Raw genomic sequence first — 21,141 nt, forward strand, 5'->3', positions numbered from 1 at the left:
CACCCCTAAGAAGCGAATGATTCTACTTTGGGGAATCTTTACTAAAAAACACTCATAGATTCAGACAAAGATTTATTTATAAAGATGGTCATCAGAGCATTGCTAGTAATAGGAAAAAAAAAGAAAACAGGAAACAACCTAAATGTCCAACAGTAATGAAACAAACTATGTCACTTTATTTTAATACATTTATTTATTATGTATTTTTGGCTGCATTGGGTCTTCGTTGCTGCAGGCTTTTCTCTAGTTGTGGTGAGCGGGGGCTACTCTTCGTTGTGGTGCATGGGCTTCTCATTGCAGTGGCTTCTCTTGTTGCAGAGCACCGGCTCTAGGCACGCGGGCTTCAGTAGTTGTGGCACACAGGCTTAGTTGCTCCATGGCAATGTGGGATCTTCCTGGACCAGGGCTCGAACCCGTGTCCCCTGCATCGGCAGGCGGATTCTCAACCTTTTCACCACAAGGGAAGCCCTATTCCACTTTTCAAAACCATGTTTTTAAAGAATTTCTAATGCTGTAAGAAAATTATCATTACAGGTAAAGAGGGATATAAAACCATTCACATAATATGATCTCAATTATAGACACCCCAAACAAACATCTATGAAACAAATATCTCCATAAGAATAGATTGGAAGGAAATACTCCAAATATTACTTGTGTGTTTTTCTGAGTAGTGAGATTCTTTATTCATTTCAGCATTTTTCAGATTGTATATCTACAATGAACATGTATTAATTCTACATAGAGACAAAATAAAAAAGTTAAGAGTCTATTACCATATCACAACTAATACAAAAACAACTGTGAGTTCTCAGACTAAGTCAGTGGCAGGGGGCAGAGAAGATAACCCTGAGACTGTGTCCTCAGAATTTGGTGACCCTAGTGGGTTACCAAGGAGACAGAGAGGGTCTTCCAGGACAGCTCTTAAGCTTTCTAGCTTGAGCAAGCATGGACAAATGATGGTGTCACAAACCACAATAGGAAATGTAGAAAGCAAGGAAGGAGAAGGTTGGGAAGAAAGAAAATAAATTCACTTTGGCCTCACTGGGTTTGCAGTGTCAAAAGCATCCCCGGGTAGAGAAGCCCTGTCAAGAGCCTGTTACGGGCAGGGCTAAAGCCTAGGAAAGAGATTTTGGTATACTTTCGGGTGTGAGTCACAGTAGTGCATCCTTGAAGCTGTGGCTTACCTGAGGATGCTCCAGTATTCTGTGTGTTCTGTGAAGGGGTCAATCAAACTCTGCTCCCATGGAGGCTCAGACACTTGGGGACTACTCCTTCCACCCAAAATGTGACCTGAAGTAGCCCTTGCCTCCTTCAGTCATGGGACTGCTGCTGGATTACAACGAAGAGTCTTACAGAGACTCACTGTGACTTAAACGCTGTTTGGTGCTATGGGTGCTGCTTCCATTGAGGACTGCACTGCACTCTCAGAGTCAACCACATAAAACCTGCTACTGTATATTTCATAGGAATAGTATTCAAGACAATGGCCCCTGCCTCATGCAATGGCCTCTTTTTACAATAACCCACAGGAAAACCGTCTCAGCCCTCAGGACCAGAAAAGTATGAGCAGCTGGACAGCATGAATTCTATAACTGCTCCTGTTTCCCTCTTTGATTTGGCCAATAGGAAGCTCAAAACAAAATCTGTGGCCCATCTTCTGCAACCTTCTATGATCCCAGAGTGTGCAGTTTAGGTTGCTAATCTATTAACATTTCTGTCTTTGTTGTTTTGCCACCTTTATTTTCTCTTTGTCCCAATTTCTTCAACTATGAATTTTCAAGAACCACTTAAAGTCAAAATTCTCCTTCCATGTCGTACCCACCTTTTTTTTTTTTTTTTTGTGGTCCACGGGCCTCTCACTGCTATGGCCTCTCCCACTGCGGAGCACAGGCTCTGGACACGCAGGCTCGGCAGCCATGGCTCACGGGCCCAGCTGCTCCGCGGCATGTGGGATCCTCCCGGACCGGGGCACGAACCCGCGTCCCCTGCATCGGCAGGCGGACCCCCAACCACTTCCCTGCGCCACCAGGGAAGCCCCCATGCCCACTTTTTGACTCTGTTTCTATCTCCTGGAGTTGCGCAAAAGAATCCTAGGCCCTCTTCCCCACAGCAGCCCTTCAGTGCTTAGGTCCTCCACTAAATCTTATATTTTTAAGCACCAGAGCCCCACTTTCTTCAAAAATTTCTCCTAGATGTGAGCACTTAAAGAATCTTTCATCCTTCCAGACTCAACTGATGCCTTATCTTCTCTTGGCATCTTCCCTAAAGCCCCTACTCAGGACGTCACTCCACAGCAGTATTCACAGCAACCTCATGCTTTCTTTCCCACTGGACTGGGGACTCCTGATACACAGATGTCAGGCCCTATTGGCCTCCAACTGGTACCTAGTCAGGGCTCAGGGCATAATATAATAATATATGCTTAATAAGTATTTGTTGAGGAAGTAAATGAATGAATTAATTTATACACAACCTCCTCACTCACACACATGCTAGAAGAAAGCCAAGCTCCGAGGAAGAAAAGGGAGAGCTCAGGTCCGTCCAGGTGTTTGTGAGCCATTCCATCTGACAACTCTTTTTTCCCTAGGACTCCCCTGAACAGATCTGAGGCCCCGGGTACTGGGGCCAGAGCTGATTCTCCCAGCTAAATCCAGGGGTAACTGGGATAAATTTTCACAGAAAGAAAGAATTTCACAGATCAAAAATGCAAGATGCTGGATGCTCCAATCTGTACTTATGTTAACAACACACATTTATGTGGGTCTAATAATATGCCAGGCATTGTTCCGTGCTCTTTACAAATATCATCTTATTTAATCCTTGTAATGACTTCACAAGATGGGTATTATATCTATCCCCATTTTATTTTCATGTAGGGTTTTTAGCATTCAAGTCAGCTATCCTGAAATGAAGGAAGATATAGCTATTCAGTCACTGAATAAAAGAAAATTAGTTACCTTGAGCTCCAGTTCATATAGGGCTGACAAATTGAATGACAGCCTTTGATCTGAGACCTGGACCCCACAGAATACCACCTCGCGCACTAATCACTTATTAAGCATCCTCAGCTCTGTCCTCCGTGAGTTCACAGCCTGGTGGAGGAAACACCACGCATCCAAACAAATAAATTATCTTAGGATCAGGGGACCAATACGGTGCTGGCAGCAAGAGGAAGTAATTACCTCTGGCTAGAAGAGACAGCTTCCTGGAGGGGGTGATGTCTGAGTTCCATTTTAACAAATGGACCAGAGGGGAGCAGCAGAGAGGGAAGCGAGAGTGCAAAGATGCAGGGATGTGACTAGTGGCAGTCTGGGGTAGCAGGAGAGCGTAGAGAGGGGATGATTTGAGGGATGAGGGATCATCATTCAGGTGATGGACTTGGCTGCAATACCAAGAAGCTTAAAGATACTAACGGGTATAATAGTCATTTCTGTTCTAGAAAGATTCTTTGAGCAGCAGTGTGAGCGAGGGTGGTGAGATTAAAGAGAGAGAGACCAGTTAGGAAGCTGTGGCAATAAACCAAGCAAGAAACAGTGTGCACCTGAGCTAGGGCACTGGATTCTAGGGATATTTGGAAACCTGAAGCTTTGGACTGATTGGATGGCTGCTAAAACAGTATATGATGACACCCAGGTTTCTGACTTAGAGACCAGTGGGGCAGTGCATGCAATGAGCTGGGGAGCACAATCTGGGATTATGCTTTCAGGAATGAGGACAAGCTCAGATAGTCTCTAAGCTTGGGAAAGTCAAACTGGGCGACAGAAATTTTCTTCTTTATCTCAGAGAAGTTACTCAGATTCTCATTCTCATCTCCTTTTAATAAAATATGATGCATTTCATTCTGTCATCATAGTGAAAACTCATTGCCCTCTGCTGGGAATTAATAACCTTTCAAATTAATAACCTTTGGATAGGAAAATTGGTTTCATTAATACCTCCCCTTGCACTTTGTAGTTTCATCATCTCTCTGTCCTGCTGTCCCCTGAAACCAAAAGCCCAAGACTTATTGTCTGAGAAGCCTGAATGACTTTATGCTCAGAAAGAATGATCAGGGCTCTTAGTAACTGGGCTGAATTGAGTTCACTGATCACAAATGCTGGTATGGCCTTGTGTCTGCCCCTCAGCCGCAGGGGAGCCCACCCTCGGCTGGAAGGGACTGTGAGAGCATCCTCCCCCAGCTCTTGGTCTGATTCCTAATCTTAGCAGAAAAGATGCCACCCATCTTGGGATGCCACACCTGGGGAACATGGCGCCTCCCTCAGGCTCCACCCAGCTTTATCTCTGATGGACATCGTGGTCTTGACAGCCGTTGGGCTGCCTCAAAGAGTTGGGTGACTGCGCATCCTCCACAAAGCGTCTCAGAGTCAGGGTGAGGCTCCCCACAAAGAGAAGCTAGATAGCCTTTCAGGAGAACAACAGAAGGTGTAATCGTAAAAGCAATCTTTTTCTCCCTACCCCACCCTCACACAGTCTATGAAAGATTCCAGGTGGATATTCATTTATCCTTTTCTGCTGAAAACTCTTTAGCAGCATCTTATCATCTAGAGCATAAAGTCCAGACTCCTCAGCATCCAGGGACCCCCCCCACCACCACACTCTGGCTTCCCAGGCTTCGGTTTCCTTCCACCCACAAGGTCCCATGCCTCTGAGCCCTTACTCAGCTGTTCCCTCAGCTTGGAAAGCCCTACTCCTTCCACCCATTTACACATACACACAAGCCCTCATTCATCCCTCAGGGCCAGCATGAGCATCACTTTCCCTGAAAAGCCCTCCCTGAATGCCACTCCCCATCAAGCAGAATCCACCACTCCCTCTGTGACCCTCCCCGCCCCATTCCTACCTGGTCAATGCAAGACTACGTGTGAGAACAGCTTGAGCCACGGGAGAGAGTGCGTAGTGTCATCAAACTAAGATGCTCTGTGTGCTGTCTCCCTAGCATAGGGATGTAGGGAATCGGAGTCAGAGAGACAGGGTCCAAATCCTACCACTTATTGGCATAATGATTTTGGGCGAAATACTTATCCTCTCTGAACCTCAGTCCCAATCGCCTCTCCCATATTCCCACTGTCCTGGAGTTACTCCAGTGTCTGACTGGCTGATCCTGTAGTCGCTGGGATGGCAGGATGGAGGATCTGGTCCTCTCCACCTCTGTGTGGGGTCCTCCTAGGTCACCCTCCATCATCTCCCATTCTGCTGGAAATAAAATGCTCTTTGGGCTTCCCCAAAGCCACAGCCCGTGCCTACCTCCAGCACCTTGCAGTAACCCCGCTGCCTAGTGCTCTTAGAAACTTTTGGGTTGTCCCAGAGCTGGCAGAGGTGGGACAGGTGCCAGGTTAAACACTGTCTCCAATTTTATCTTCCAGAGTCATTTGGAAGGAGATCTCGAGCTGCTGAAACAAAGGAAACATCACAGGAGACAAGAACCAGATTTCTGCTCTTTAAAGAAGAAACCAATAAGGGCTGTCAGATTCGGCTCAATCACTCAGACACGTTACAACAGTGCGGCTTCAACTCCTCTCTGCCTCTGGTGATGATAGTCCACGGGTGGCTGGTAGGAAACGCTGACATGCCTTTTTTCTCTCTACTTTCACATTTTCTTTTCTTTCCCTCCCTAGTGTGTTCAATTGTAATAAAAAGATAGGGAGCTGGTGATAACAACCTCATGCATAATACTTTTAAAGTACATTCTAATTTTCCAAGTGCTTCCCCACACATTATCTTATTGATTATCTCAATTTCATGAGTAAGCAGGGCAGAGAAAGTATAATTATCTCCACATTTCAGATAATAAAATGTGGCTCAAAAAGGTCACACAGCACATAAGGACCCCTAAGAGATTGCAGTTCATGAAGGTGAATCTGCATGTTTCCCAAGAGGAGGTAGGAAGCCAGAAGACAGTCTCCCAATAAAATATTATATTTGTAAGGGTTAAATTCAGCTGCAAATAACAGAAATCCAAATTGGCAGTAGTTCAAATAAAACAGAAGTTTTTTTCCATTTCATACAACAGTCCAGTATATGTAATCCAAAACTGAATAAACAGCTTTGGCCACTGAAGTCCTCAAGGACCCAGCTCATTCCCTACTCACTATTCTGCTATCCTTAGAGTATGGTCCAAGATGGCAGCTAGAGCACTAGCTATCACATCTGCATCCCAGGTAGCACAAGGTAGTAAAATGTAAACACAAAAAAGTAAAAAAGCAGGGATTTTAAAAAACAACTATATTGAGGTATAATCCGCATTATACCATAAAATTCATCCATTTAAAGTGTACAATTCAATGGCTTTTGGTATATAAATGTGTTTTCTTAGGTTAGCTTCCCAGAAGCATCTGTGAAATGCTTCCAATTACATCCATTTGCCCATACCTAGAGGGAAAGGTGGTTAAGATATGTAGCCTCTTAGAGAAAGTGTAGCTTTTTAGTGATGCTAAAATGCTATTATTGTGGAAGAAGGGGGAAAAGAATATTGTGGGCAGTGATTGAAGTCAAACAAAAGTTTCCAAGAAGAAATTCTGCCTTATTGGTTTCTAGGCCACCCATGATCTGAAGCTTGGTTCACACTGTGAAACCTCCAGAGATCTGGGGTCTATTTCATGACTTGAAACCCTTTCCCTACCATCTAATTGAAAAATACTCTGCAACCCCCGTCTATCCTAGCTTAGAGAGCAAAATGAGCCCATCGGCCCACCACCACTCTCTCAACATGTATTCACTCATACCCTCCACATGAACAAAACAGACCCCATGCCGGGCCTCATGGGGTAATGGGAACCACATGACGCCATGTGGGTGTAGCCACAAGGTGGGTTTGCCATCCCAGAAAAGCACAGAGGCTCTTGTAGCCTGCCAGCAGCTTCCTCCTAGGATTTAAAGGAGCCCCACCCTAGGGAAGGGCGGAGGGTGTTCCACCACAGCACAGGGTTGGCAGTGAAGGTGGTCGGGGCTTTCCTGCCCCTAGAGAAGAGACCTAACACAGATGAGGCCCTATAGGAGCTAAGCCATTTACATTAGACATCAGCCTATTTAATCCTCCTGCCTCCCTACACGGCCACTTGAGTTAGTCTCATCTCTCAGATGAGGAAACTGCAGCTCAGAGAGGTCAAGCAGCTACCACAGTCACACAGCCCTCAGTAGACAGAACTCCAAAACTAGAACCCTCATGCTCCAAAGCCCACACTGTCAAAGACTCCATTACCTCAAGCCTTTGTCAAGGACGGGTTTGGCAGGGTCCCCATCACACAGCAGGCCTCACACTGCAATCTCCTCACTACAGCTCTCTCTAGCTAAGCTAGGAGCTCCATCCCTGTTTCTTAAAAAAAAAAAAAAAAGCATGGAATTGGAGACAGAGGGTAGAACCCTGAGATGAAACCTATCTCAAAGGAAACTAAAGATCAGACATGGAGGGAGTTCTCTGGCGGTCCAGTGGTTAGGATTTGGCGCTTTCACTGTGGTAGCCCAGGTTCAAGCCCTGGTCAAGGAACTAATATCCCACAAGCTGAACGGTATGGCCAAAAAAAAAGATCAGACATGGGAAGCTCTCCTGTGGGAGCGGAGGGGGTAAGGATGGGTTATTAGGAGGCCATTGTAAGGGAAGAACATTCCACCTCTTCAGCTGCTTTAGCCAAAGGGACCTTCCCTTACAAGAGAAAAAGCGAAAAGAGATTGGGAAGGAGGGAATGCATCCAGAGCAGAGCTCTGGGGAGGACAGAGCTGTGGACTTGATACCTGACTTGAGGTAGGGACTCGAGCTGAGAGCCTTACAAATAGCAGGGCCGGCTCTCCCTGCCTCCACTGTCACTCTCCCTGCCTCCCCCTTACCTCTGCTTGTAGCTCCTTCCAAATGACTTCTCTCCTCCTGGCTCAGGCTGTGCCTTCTGCCTAGAGTATCCCTTCCCTCATCTCCCGCCGGACAGGATCCATTATATATCGGGTGCTCCAAAAATATTTGTTAGCTGAAGTAATGGCTGGCTTCATATCTTGTTTACAGACATGAAGATAGCAGGGTCCTCTTACCGGGATCCTTCTACTAGAATGAGTTCTTTGTTTTCAAAATCTTGTGCAGACTGGAATATATCTACTATTGCTGGTAATAATAATAATAATGACAACAGCAGCAGCTGCGATAACGAACATTTACTGAGTCCTCACTAGGTTCCAGGTGCTAAATGCTTTACATCTATTAACTTATCTCATCTTCACAGCAATCCTGGAAGGAGGACACTATTATTATCCCCATTTTCCAGACAAGGAAACTGGGCCACTGAAAAGTTAAATAACTTGCCCAGGGCCACTCAGCTAGTAACTAGGAGAGTCTGGATTTGAACCCAAGGTGTTACATCCACATAGAAGGTACTGGGTAGAAAGACATTTATTAAATGAAGGCATCTTACCCCAGACTCACAAGCCAAACCATCAGTACTGCTGTCCAGCTTCACCTCTGCGTTCTCGTCTTCAATTACACCCAACTTTCCTGCTCTCCCCAGACAGGCCACACTGCCCTTCTGTGGTTCTGCACCTCTGCACATGCTCTTCCTCCGCCTGGAGTGCCCTAGATACCCTCACCCACCGCCGCCACTCACCGGCCCACCTGGATTCTTCCGTGAGAACTCCTATTTTTCCTTCCAGACACAGCACAAACGTATTTGCTCTGTGAACCCTTCAGGAGTGCCCTGCAAACTGGCTCTCAAACAAGGAACATACACAGAACAGTTCTCCATAATGAATCAACCCAATTGTTACTGAGTTCCTACTATGTTCCAGCTCACAGTCCTACCCCCTCTAAGGCAAGCAGAACACAGTGGGTGTGACCCAGAGGTGCGGCAGCACAGGGAGGGCTGGGGGTAGCCCCCCGCGGGACATTTGGAAAGTCCAGAGACATTTTTGGTCTTCACAGCTTGGGGAGGGGGAGGAGAGGGGTGCTGCTGGCCTCTCTTGGATGGAGGCAAGGATGCAGCTAAACATCCTACCGTGCACAGGACACCTCCCACAGCAAAGAAATATCTGGCCCCAAATGTCAATGGTGCTGAAGCTGAGAAGCCCCAGGTTAAGCCCTTCCTCTTGGAGAGAAGGAGCCAGCATGAGCCCAGAGCTGGAGAAGGAAAGAGGTGAGCAGGTAGAGAGAGGGAGCTAGCACAGCACTCCCGCCTCCCTCCCGGGGAAGCTGATGACCCTGTGGTTCCACCCTCAGATGGAAGCCTCGCTGGAAAACTGGATCTGGCAGATGGTGGCCGCGCTGAAGTCTCAGGTGGCCCGACCAGTCAACGTGGGGCTGGCAGAATGGGTCACCCTGGCCCACACCCACTACTCCATCGCTGTCCGCAACACCCGCCTCGTCGGCCAGGAGATCGCGGCCCTTCTCCAGTGGCTGGAGGTGAGACCTGCCCTGACCTCCCTTCTCTCCCGACCTCTCCCCTCCTCTAAGACTGGTCTCCTAGAGCAACCCGGACGGGAGAACTACTTCTGCTAAGCTCACAGGAATGGGAAGGCATGGGACAGAGACTGGACCCCCAGCGGTCTCTCAAATGCCTCCCTTAAAGCCCTATTTTATAGAATCATCTGCCCCCACTACTCCATCCACTGTTCCTTTTATGTTCACCTCTTTGGATGTGCTAAGGGATCTAAACACACCCTATAAGCTATCAAACTCCCACACACATGAATGAGATCACTCCTGCAAGGCATTAACATCCAGGTAAAGGTGGGCAGACAGGAGGCAGCATCCCCAGGCAGGGCCCCAGGTAGCTGAGCCTGAAAGGAAACAGGACAGAGTCAGCAAGGTGAGAAACCAGCTGGGGTCCTGAGTAGGAGTTAAGCACGTTACTTGTGACCAGGCACAAAGAACAGAGAGAGCCTAGAACAGGCTACACCCACAAAGGCTTTTATCCAGGCAGCTCTCTCCCCTCCTGAAACCGTCTCACCGCTGTCTTCCAGGAATCTGTTCACTTTTCTCCAAGCAATGTTCATCTAATTGGGTACAGCCTGGGTGCACACGTCTCAGGATTCGCTGGCAGTTACATGAGCAGAAAGCACAAGATTGGGAGAATTACAGGTAACCACACCTGATAACTAACAGCTATAATCTTTACAACTGCACGGGGGCATGGAGCAAGGACCTGCTTTTCCAACGGTCTCATAAATTAACCCACCCCCAGCTTCCTTCAAGCTGTATTAGAGTTCACAGGAGGACTTACAGCACTATTTATTTCAAACATGACCGCTGTCATAGACTGCCGTTCCAAGAGAATTTAGAGCAAATCACAGCCTCACTTCCTATTGCCTTTCCTCAAACAAAGGTCTCTCACAGTCCTGCCAAATAGGTCCTAAAAAGTAGATTTTGTGTACACTTTTGTAGCAAAAAAGAGTTTATTTTCAACCTATAGTTTTAAAAGCCCAACGTGAGTTAAAGAATGACAGCCCTAAATTTGCTGTAACAGCCACGTTTGTACCTCAGTGTTCACTTTTGTGAAACACGTGGGTCCTACTCTGGGGCCCATTTGGATTGAGGGAGGGATCTCTGCACCAAAAACCTCACCCCAAGCTCTATGCCACCTTGGAAATGCCCCTAGACACCCAGGAAGAGCTGAAGACACACAAGAAGGCCTTTCCTACCAGGCTGCCCTGACACAAACCTCATCCCCCGCTGCTGCCCCAGAGTCACAGTCAGAAGAACACGTCTCATCAGCCAAGTCCCTGAGGCCCACTGATTCCTACAGGGTAAAACTAAGGAGGCCCAGACAAGGCCCTTCTCAGTGTAGTGTCCCCAGAGCTCTCCAGCTTCTCCTCCCACTGTTCCCTTCTTATAGTTCTAGGCTTCTGTGACACTAGATTTTTCTCCACTCTACATACGTGCCGTGGCCTTTTGTGCTTCTGGGCCTTTGCAGTCACTTTTCTCTTTGCCTGGAAAACCAAGCCCTAGTCACCCTACCAAACTCCTACTCATCCTTCAAGACCCATCAGGCTAAAACAATAATTCACAAGCGAGAACAATTCAAACAAAATGTAAGATGAATGACATTGCTGTGATCTTTTATTTTATCAAGAAAGAACATTTTTGGCAACTCCTATCTACTATTACCATTCCTCCATAAAAGAAGAGATTTATTTTAACACCAAAAAAAGACAGGGATAATGGCAGACATTTAAACAAAGCAAATTTGTCATGATGAGAACTCATTTTCTGTTTTTTGGGTTTTTTTTCTTCTTGCTGGTGACGGGGAGGCCTGATCCATGGATCAGTATTTGGCGCCCTCCATGATTTAACACTCAATAGCCTGGGAGTGAGCAGATCTCCCACACAAGAACCTTCCACAGAAGTCCAGTGAGGTCCTTCACAGACAAACCAGGCCTAGAAGGCTAAGTCAGAACTGCAGAGAGGCGGCACTGGGCCCAGGACCCTCTCCACGCCAGCTGGTGTCATGGGCCACATCAGGCATTATTAGCCAGGCCCACACGTATCAGAAGCAACAGGACCGCTAACAACTCTGTTGTCATCTCATAGTCAGCCTGACGAAGAAAGGAATATAAATCACTTCCTTTATTTGTAACTACGGGTGAGGGCTAGAGAGCAGGGACTGTCATGGTGCCCTGTCAATTCCTTCACCCCCAACAGTGATGGAAGCCAGGACTGACACGGGACAACAAAGGGTCCTCCAGAGAAGGTAAAGGAAGAAAGAGAAAAAAATCTTGAGTGCATAAATACTTCCCAGCTACCATCAGCCAGGAGCTGCCACTTGTCTCATGCAAACATCTCTGTCACTTAAGGAGCAGAGCTGTGAGCAGTCCTATTTGCTCACAACATTTCCCCCCCCCCCCCCCAGAACAGTAATGTCCCAAGGCGGTTCTGAACATTCCAATGAAATGACATTAGTGTAGGGGAAAAGCCAGCTTGTTTAGGGAAATTATTGACAACCTGCAGGCAAATAAATTCTTTCTTTGATGGATAGGTTAGAACTACTTACAATAAGCACAGTGGGTTTTTTAATATGCAAACAGATGCTCTTGAAAGTAGCTTGAGAGGTACTTAAAATTGATTGGCTTAAATAAATCAAGCATTCCCTTATAACCTTATTTCTACCACTGGATAGTTCCTGCAAACCTCTTCTCCCCATAGATAATAACCAGCCCGTGTCCGATTTTTAGTGCCATGAATTACTACAGTTTTACTGCGAAAAAGTTATGGCAAGATTTTCGAGAGAAAGATAATGCCCTAGGATTTTCTTCTTCCTGCTAGCTTATGAATGTGTAATAACATGAAAAAAGGTAAAAAGAGCATTTCTTCTCCTCTCCTGTTGCTCTCACCTAACCCTTCCCCTTGCTTTCCTGTTAGGGCTGGATGCTGCGGGCCTTTTGTTTAAAAGAGCTTCCCCCAGTGACCGGCTTTCACCAGATGATGCCAATTTCGTGGACGCCATTCACACCTTTACCCAGGAACACATGGGCCTGAGTGTGGGCATCAAACAGCCCATAGCCCACTATGACTTCTACCCCAATGGGGGCTCCTACCAGCCTGGATGCCACTTCCTAGAGCTCTACAAACATATTGCCAAGCACGGCTTAAACGGTGAGAAAGAAGACACTAGCCTACGCTGGTTTACATTCCCCACAACTGATGGGGCCTCTGGATCCAGTGGTGTCTAATCTGCAAGATTCTGAGAAGAGTTTGGCAAGGGTGGGGCCCAGGGTGAATGGTCACCAAGTCCGCCCAGAGAGAGGGCTTGTGGGAGTAGGTCAGGGCTGCCGCTCCCCCCAAGCCCTTCCTCTTAACAGGCAGTGGTCCGTGGAGCTCAGGTGCTGAGGGTGAGCGGAGGGGCACCACTGGGAGTCCCCGCTTCTCACCTCCCCTCAGTGTACCCGGCGAAGTCTCTCCCGGGGTATTAGCCTTTCTGAAAGTTGAGCCCTGATGCCTGTGGTTCTTCCTCTTTCCCCGGAAGCTTCCTCACTCAGGGGGCTTCCTCTATTCTGGGCCCTATGATGATCCACTTAATAGATCATGGTTTCTTGATCCTTGGTCTCCCAAGAGTGGGAATAACTCTTCCAACCCCCATGAGGTTTAATCAGCTGACCCTACAGGACATTCATTATGGAGATTCTTCCAATTAGATGTTCAGCTCTAAATAGGTCCTTGTGACTTCCTTTGTCTCAGGGCGGAAACTGAATATGGCAATATCTGGGTTGCGATCCCCCTTCTCTCTCAAACCCTAAAACCAAAACATTAACACGCGCATGGGTAACAGGCCCCGGATTAAAGAACAAAGATGTGAGCAAAAACCATACGCTTCCTAGGCGTTCCAAGGTTCTCATTATTGTAAAATAATATCCTGATTAAGACATGCCAACTCACTCTAAGCCAACTGGAGACCCCCCGACCCCCACATACCACCATCTTGCCCCAATCATCTGAAACTGAGCTGAGCACATACTATCTCGTGATTACATCACCACCTGTATCTCCTGTATCAGAATGACCTTCACACTGGATACTATCTCATTTTGGCTGGACTCCCAGCTTTCCACCCGCCCACGCCTGCGAGAACCTTCTCGGAACTTCCCCTTATCATTCCTTACATCATCTCTCTCCAGTCATCGCCCTCTAGTCGCCAGCAGTTCCTGGTGACCATCCAGCCCTCTTCCCAGATTTACACCCTCCCTAAGCTCCACACAGACCCCTAGGATGGTGTTTATTCGCTAGTTGCCTGGTAAACGCATCTCTGACCAATTACTGCCATTTTCTCTTTTGTGCTACACTTCAGAATGATGGAACCAAGGACATTCATTTACCTCGCTCACCCTTGGTATGGTTTTTCCTCAGTTTTCTTCACCCTTCTGTTTGCAAGTGATCCCATTCTGGGGTGAACATGTTAACTTGGTCAGTTGGTAACTGCTTTACCATCCTCACCACCTCCTGGCTAGGTGAGCTAGAGTGAGTGAGTGAATGTCTTTGAAACTCAGTTTTCTCACTCGTAACAGCTGCCTCAAGGAGCTGTACTGAAGATCTGGGGAGGCACTCAGTGTAGCACCTGCCGAACAGTGGGTGCTCAACAAATATAGCCCCTAGTGACCAAGAACTGAGATGACTAATCCTGGGCAAACAGATTTGGCAAAGTTACCTGTGCTCCACCTTCACATGAGGTTCTTAGCACATCTTGTGGTGGTTCCTCAACATTCCTAGAGAAAACTTTACTAAAGATTGTTAAGATTTGGAGACCCAAAAACAACCCCCCCCCCCCCAAAAAAAAGGTCAAAATCCTTGGTACATAAACCTCCTAAACTTGCTTTGGGTTAGGCCCGTTCAGACCTGGTCACTGGGATATGTCCTTCTTGAAGCCAATCCCCATGCTGGTTGTACAGGCCAGTTATCTTAGGGCATGCAGTGGCTGCTTTGAGACAGAAGGCAGACATGGTGGGGGAGGCCTCAGCTCTCACCAGACCATGAGCCAAGTCCCAAGATTGCCTGGGCACTGGTTTACCCAGCTTTATTAAGAAAAGAGGCATTCCGCATAAGCCTGTTCTGCTAACTCACCCTTAAAGCATCAGCAGTTGTGCATTTTTAACCATTTGAGATTAAAATATTTCCAAAATGAATTACAGTACCCCACTTGCTTAAATAATTCAATATTTCCTTAGTGACTTGGGGCCCCTATTAAAACACCTACCGTAACATACAGGGTGCCCACAGCAGCCCCCTGGAGCCTGAGATTATGCCTCCACACTAAGTGACTGCAGGGGGTCTACCCCTTGTGTAGTGTTCAGTCAGTTATCACATCCACTGTAGTCAGCGGGTTGACCCGAGCACTTTCCTCCTCCTTCCTAATGTGCCGGTACTCTACACTGAGAAACAAGGTGATCCTTCAGACAAAGGGATGATAACGTGCTTCTTGCCCTGTTTTCCAGCCATCACCCAGACCATCAAATGTGCCCACGAGCGGTCGGTGCACCTCTTCATCGACTCCTTGCTGCACGCTGACATGCAGAGCATGGCCTACCCGTGCAGGGACATGGACAGCTTCAGCCAGGGCCTGTGCCTGAGCTGCAAAAAGGGCCGCTGCAACACGCTGGGCTACTATGCCCGCCAGGAGCCGCAAAGCAAGAAGAGCAAGAGCCTCTTCCTGGTGACTCGAGCCCAATCCCCGTTCAAAGGTGAGTGCATCACTACCAAACATAAGGTAGATAGCTAGTGGGAAGCAGCCACACGGCACAGGGATATCGGCTCGGTGCTTTGTGACCGCCTAGAGGAGTGGGATAGGGAGGGTGAGAGGGAGACGCAACAGGGAGGGGATATGGGAACATATGTATACGTATAGCTGATTCACTTTGTTATATAGCAGAAACTAACACAACACTGTAAAGCAATTATACCCCAATAAAGATGTTAAGAAAAAAAAAAAAAAAAGGTGAGTGCAGGAGAGCCTTCAGAAGGGCAGGATGAAGCCACTTGTCTGAAGGTTCAGAAGTTCCCTGAAGTGTTTTGCTGGAACCACTTCAGGCTCTGTTATTTTAGTGGTTTTGACCCTGCACAGATTCCAGACCGTGATGATGACACAGCCTCTCTCTTTACCCAAGAATGTGGCTTCCTCACTGCCAAGTGCTGGAGGAGAAAGCTTGATACTTTCTGGAACAATCCTCGGGTTGGCTGTACTTCATCCAATATCACGGTCCCCTAGAATACTAGATCCAGAAGGCCTTGAGCAATTACCTTGACCACCCAGGTCTCATTGTACAGGGCCCTGGAGACTTCTCCAAACCCAGACTGGAACCCAGTGCTTTCATCTCTGCTTATGGCTTCCAGGAAAAACCTGGGCTCCACACTACATGTATGCTTCCTCATTTCCCCTGACGTTCGAGTCAGCTCGTCTTACAAGAGATCATTGTCCTATTGAGGCCCTCCCTAGAAGTTCCGCTTCTCAACCCCAGGGGAGAAATTGAGCCCCTTCTTCTTGCTGGGTTGAACAGGAGGTCAGAGAAAGGGCTGTGGTCATGATTTGGGCTGAAGCCAGCAGAGAAATACTCCACTAAAGCCTAAATCCTCCTGGAGAGAACAAGCCAACATCTGTTGCCTTTAACATTTCTGCCTAATCCTTAAAACAGCTCTGGAATGATTTAGCATCTCACTGTTCACAGCACATGCTCACGTCACCGGGAGGAGCCTGGTGCGGTTTGCTTGTTACCGTGCAGATGTTTTTATGCAGAAGGTGAACACGCTGTCAGTAGCACTTTGCCTTTGCACCGCGTTTTACACGAAAACATTACATGTATCCATCGACTCCTCGTGGTGCCCACAACAGCCAAGCGAGGTTTGCAGGGTTAACCTGGAAGGAGGCCTGGAACCCACATCCCTCTGACTCCCAGGCTGAACACTCCCAGGTGTTCCGTTCCTTACCACACTCCCAAGTTCAAGCTCCGAGGCGACTTATTTTTTAGGCACAGGATTCTCCTGTTTATCTGAACTTTTGCTCTCCAGCCAGATTTCCCTTCCCTGAGTCCCAGGAATGACAGAAATCAGATGGAGCGTCTGATAGCTTCTGAGAGCACTTGGAGCGAGGACAGGATCTTTCTTCCCTGAGGGGCAGAGGGTCCCCTCAGCTGTCTGTCCTTGAGGGGTAGCGGCGGAACCCGTGGCACCCAGAGCAGGTGAGGGGATTTGGAAGGCCTCCTGCTTCAGGGAGCTCCCCCGCCGCAGGCTGCCACTTAGACACTCATTTGGGTTAACCAGCTCCTCTTTTAAATGGCAAAGCTGCCTGGACTGATTAAGCCTCTTAGATAATCACATTTTACCAGATCTACTTTAATCCTGGAATGTTAGCATTTCAAAAAACTGTTCAACTCCACCATTTCACAGATGGGAAAACAGAGGCCCAGATGCAGGAGAATCATTTGCCCGGGGACACAAGAGGAATTCTTGGGGGCAGAGCCAGCATTTAGACCCAGGCCTACAAACAACTAGTCTAGTGATTTTTACCTTGGTAACCTGCCCATGGTCTGTCTATGGGGGTGAGGGAAGGAGGAGAGGTGGGGGAGGATCTTGCTTTCTCCTTGTGGTCAGCTGGAAAGAAAGAGCGTCATTTTTCACCTTCCAGGGCAGGGCTGTGCATCTGAAGTGAGGGACTGGGTCCTGCCCAAGGTCATCTCCTGGGGGGCGTGGAGATGGGGGAAGGAGGCGAGAGCGTCAAGAGAAGGAAGAGGGAAGAGCAGTAGGCACAAGCCAGGCTGAGTTCTTCCCTTTGCCCAGGACCCCAGATGCCCAATCACCACACGGTGCTGGGGTGAACTCACAGGGACCCCTTTCCCATGAAGGAGGATCAAGAAATCACATTAGGGCATCACTACAGGCCATCATTTCTTCTTCAAGCATAAATAGAGCCAGGGTAGGCAGAGGCCCTCCCTCAGCGGGCCCAGGGGAGACCAACCCCCTCCCACATGCTAAATGCTAAATGCTGTCCCAGGAAGACAGATGATGAGTCCCTTGGAGACAATGTTGCAGGAAGGGGGATCCCTTCCAGGGCCCGAGAGTGGGCTCTTGCCTAACCCTCGGAAATGAATTGTCCGAGGAGACACACGTGCTGACAAAGCAAGAGACTTTATTGGGAAGGGGCGCCCGGGTGGAGAGCAGCAGCGTAAGGGAACCCAGGAGAACTGCCCTGCCACGGGGCTCGCAGCCTTGGGTTTGTATGGTGATGGGGTTAGTTTCCGGGTTGTCTCTGGCCAATCATTCTGACTCAGGGTCTTTCCTGGAGGTGCACGCATTGCTCAGCCAAGATGGATTCCAGCGAGAAGGATTCTGGGAGGTTGGTAGGACACATGGACTGGCGTCTCCTCTCTCCTTCTGACCTTTCCTAAATTCTTTCAGTTGGTGGTGGCCTGTTAGCTCCACGTTCCTTACGAGGACCTCACGTTGTAAGATAACTCATGCACATGGTTACTCTAGGGTCTGGCCAGGGTGGGCAGTTTCGGTCCGTAGTTCCCCTCACAACACCACTTGGGTCTCTTTATCACCAGCATCTCCTCTTGCTCCAGGGATATCCAATGAAGATAAGATCTCTGGGGCCAGTGATATGGAGGTGGGACTATGAGACAAGACTGCCTGAAACTGGTCCGAACCCAAACCTCCAGCCCCAGAGAGATTGCAGTGAAGAGCTGCAGCCTGCACTGCACCCTCCTCTTCTCTGGGCCCTCCAGATTCTCCCCAGATCCACCTCAGCCCTTCCAGTGAGCAAAGTCCTAATCTGCTCAGCCTAATTTGACTCACTGGTGGGGAGTCACATCCCTGCGGTCACATCAAGCTACCCTGGGTACAGCTGGAAATCATGCCTAGATGAGACCCCCACCTATGTGAAAGCGGCTATTCATGGGATGCTGCGGGCTGTATAATGCTACATCGACCTATGTGGTCGCTGCTAACCTTATGTGGCTATTTAAATTACTTAAAATAAAATCACAAATTTGAATCGTCCGTCATACTAGCCACATGTCAAACGCTCAAATATGTGGCTGCCATATCAGAGAGTTCAGAAATAGACCATTTCCTTCCAGAAAGTTCTATTGATGGTGCTGGCATCAAGTCTTTAATCTAGGCCACCATAACTGCACCCTTCTTCACCCATCATGGCCACGATCATCTGTGACTGGGGCCCCCAGAGTCTATTTCAGTGGCCAACTCCAGCATTTGATGAATACTTAGAGATTCATAAAGGAACAGACTTGCCCAGCCCTGGTTACAGAGAACCCACAATCCATATTTTTCAAGGACATCTAATTGTACTATATATTTTAGTGCAGGGTCTGGCTGGGCAAGATAAACATCCCCTCCCGACTATAGTTGCACAAAGGATGACTAACTTGGCCCTCATTCCTCTGGCTCCCAAGATATTTTGACAAAACCATCAAAGGATCTGTTTTCTACAACCGTACGCCAGCACTCGGGTAAACGCTGAAGAGGACAGCAGTAGCAGAAGAGAACTGGAAAACAGTTGCTGAGTGAAATGAGGCCATTTATCGCCTACTTCCATTCTCTCTCTCTCAGGAAGAACTTTTGCTAAGTTTGGGAGACCTTTTTTTTTTTTTTTTTAAGAGAAGGGGGTGGGAAACAAACCTATATGAAGTCCTGCTTAGCAAGCATCTTATCTAATTTAATCCTCATAGCAGTTAGAGAAGGTAACTGTGTGGAAGAGAAGGAAGCAGCGCTCAGTGGGGCTTACTCGGTCCAGACACCACCTTGGATGTGTTGCAACAATTATCTCATGTATCATTTAATCCTCACAACAACCTACAGACAGAGAGAGAGAGACAAAGATGGAAGGGGTGGGGGGTGGATAGATTATGCCTATTTTCCCAAATAAATAAATCGAGATGCAGAGAGGCTAAATCCCCTTCCCAAAGTCACACAGTTAGTGAGGAGCAAACGTAGTGCTTGACCCCAGGTCTCCCCGACTCCATGGCCTCCTAAGTGTAGGACGGAGGCCAGTTCAGTGGCAGCTCACTCCTGAGTCATCCCTCCTCTTGGGCTCCTCTGTCTGAGTCTCTCCTCTCTTCCCCATCGCCGCTGCCTGCACTCTCTCCCTGCACTCTGGGCCCCATCCAGCCGGTGGGAACTCGCTCCAGCTGATGAGAGCACTCTTCTGGTCGGTGAGATAACCAGCCAGACTGTGACTTGGGGAGTCTGTTTGTCTTTGGCTTTTCTCAGCTACTTCTTTGGAAGGTTTTCACTGATTTCCAGGGAGAATTCCAGAGAAGCAGTGGGTATAGTCGAGAGAGCAGAGGCTTGGGACTGGGATAAGGAGTGTCCAGAATTGGGCTTTGCTGCCAACCACCTATATGACCTTGACCCTGTGGCAAAACCGATGGGGGCCTCAGTTTCTTCAGCCACGAAGTGACTGTGTATGGACCAGCATGAGGGAGAACCACTAACCCTGGCACCTGGGGGTGGACTCACTCTGCCCACTCTGCTGGTCAGTCCTGCATATAGGATGGTCGACACCTTCTAGAAGCCAGGCACTTTTACATACCATCTCATCACATCCTCACAACAACCCTGTGAGAAGGCTTTTCATACCTGTTTTACAGAGGAGGAAACTGAGCTTCAGAAAGCTGATGAGTGCTCAAGACCTCTTGATGGTACCAGGAGGCTCCTATCTCTCAGTCAGGGGTGCTTATTTCCATCCCATACACACACACAACACAATACTCCCTGGCCTTCCCACACATACACACACGCTCCCCCATCTCCACCCCCAGCAGAGGAAACTCCCCACAGAAGGGGCAAGCATCCAATCTTGTGACATCAGCATCACGTAAATGGGGCAGTACTGTTGAGCCCAAATTTAGTCCCCAACCTAAGTACATACGCGCACACACACACAGGCTTATAAAACCCCTTCTCGACTTCCCTTGAGCCTGTTCTGAGTTCATTCAACCAGCCCCTGCTAGTGCTGGCTGCTCGTACATTAACCCCCTGCGTAAGACCATCATTGGGCCTCTCAGTTCCATGATGTTCAGCCTCCCTCAGAGGCATCTGAGATCTAGGAAGAGGACCTTGGTGCTGCAAGAAAACACGAGATCTCATTCTTACCATCTCCATGAGAAAAAATCTATACATTCAAAACAAAAAAGGCCTCTTTGACGTTTGTAAAGAGTCATAATGTCTCCCAGGGCCAGTACCTAATGATTCAGCATCATTTTTTCCATGAGACAAAAAAAAAAAAAGGAAAAACATATTCCCTTTTTATAAATTCCAAAACCTGGTGTTCACAGTGGCTACCTTGTAAAAAGAAACTTTTTTTTTTAAGTGGCACCAGTGGGGTCCACACAAGATTAGGATCCAGGGTTTTTAGGGTGTCTGAACCCCAGGCAGACTCTCTGGTGAGGAGAATCTCCAGAGGCCTCACGTCTCTGCTCCAGGTTTGATTTTGCCTGATCTCATTCAGGGTTAATAGACTATTTCATGCTTTTCGTCTTTAAGACCTGAAATAATTTCTCCTGCCTGAACTGAGGAACACGTTGTGCTGGCCTCCTTGCAGTCACAGGATCAAAGGCATTTCCCTAAATCATTTTTTAAAATCCTTATTAAACATGCCATAAGGTAAAGTGAGAAAAATTATTCACCCTTTTTTCCTTCATCTTTGTAACAGCATCATTGTCCTGGGG

At 47.9% G+C, this 21,141-nt stretch overlaps 1 protein-coding gene across 1 annotated transcript in view; it reads left to right on the forward strand.

The window, feature by feature from the left end:
• LIPC (lipase C, hepatic type) overlaps positions 1-21,141 on the forward strand; it is a 166,383-nt gene that overhangs the window by 130,997 nt on the left and 14,245 nt on the right. Inside the window, exons 2-6 of the mRNA XM_082845952.1 lie at positions 5,367-5,554; positions 9,194-9,376; positions 9,937-10,054; positions 12,332-12,565; positions 14,896-15,141. Of these exons, the coding sequence (XP_082702078.1) occupies positions 5,367-5,554; positions 9,194-9,376; positions 9,937-10,054; positions 12,332-12,565; positions 14,896-15,141 (969 nt within the window). The remainder of the gene's footprint in view (positions 1-5,366; positions 5,555-9,193; positions 9,377-9,936; positions 10,055-12,331; positions 12,566-14,895; positions 15,142-21,141) is intronic.

This window comes from Leucopleurus acutus (genome assembly GCF_964270905.1).
Source record: "Leucopleurus acutus genome assembly, chromosome: 1".
Taxonomy (NCBI): domain Eukaryota; kingdom Metazoa; phylum Chordata; class Mammalia; order Artiodactyla; family Delphinidae; genus Leucopleurus; species Leucopleurus acutus.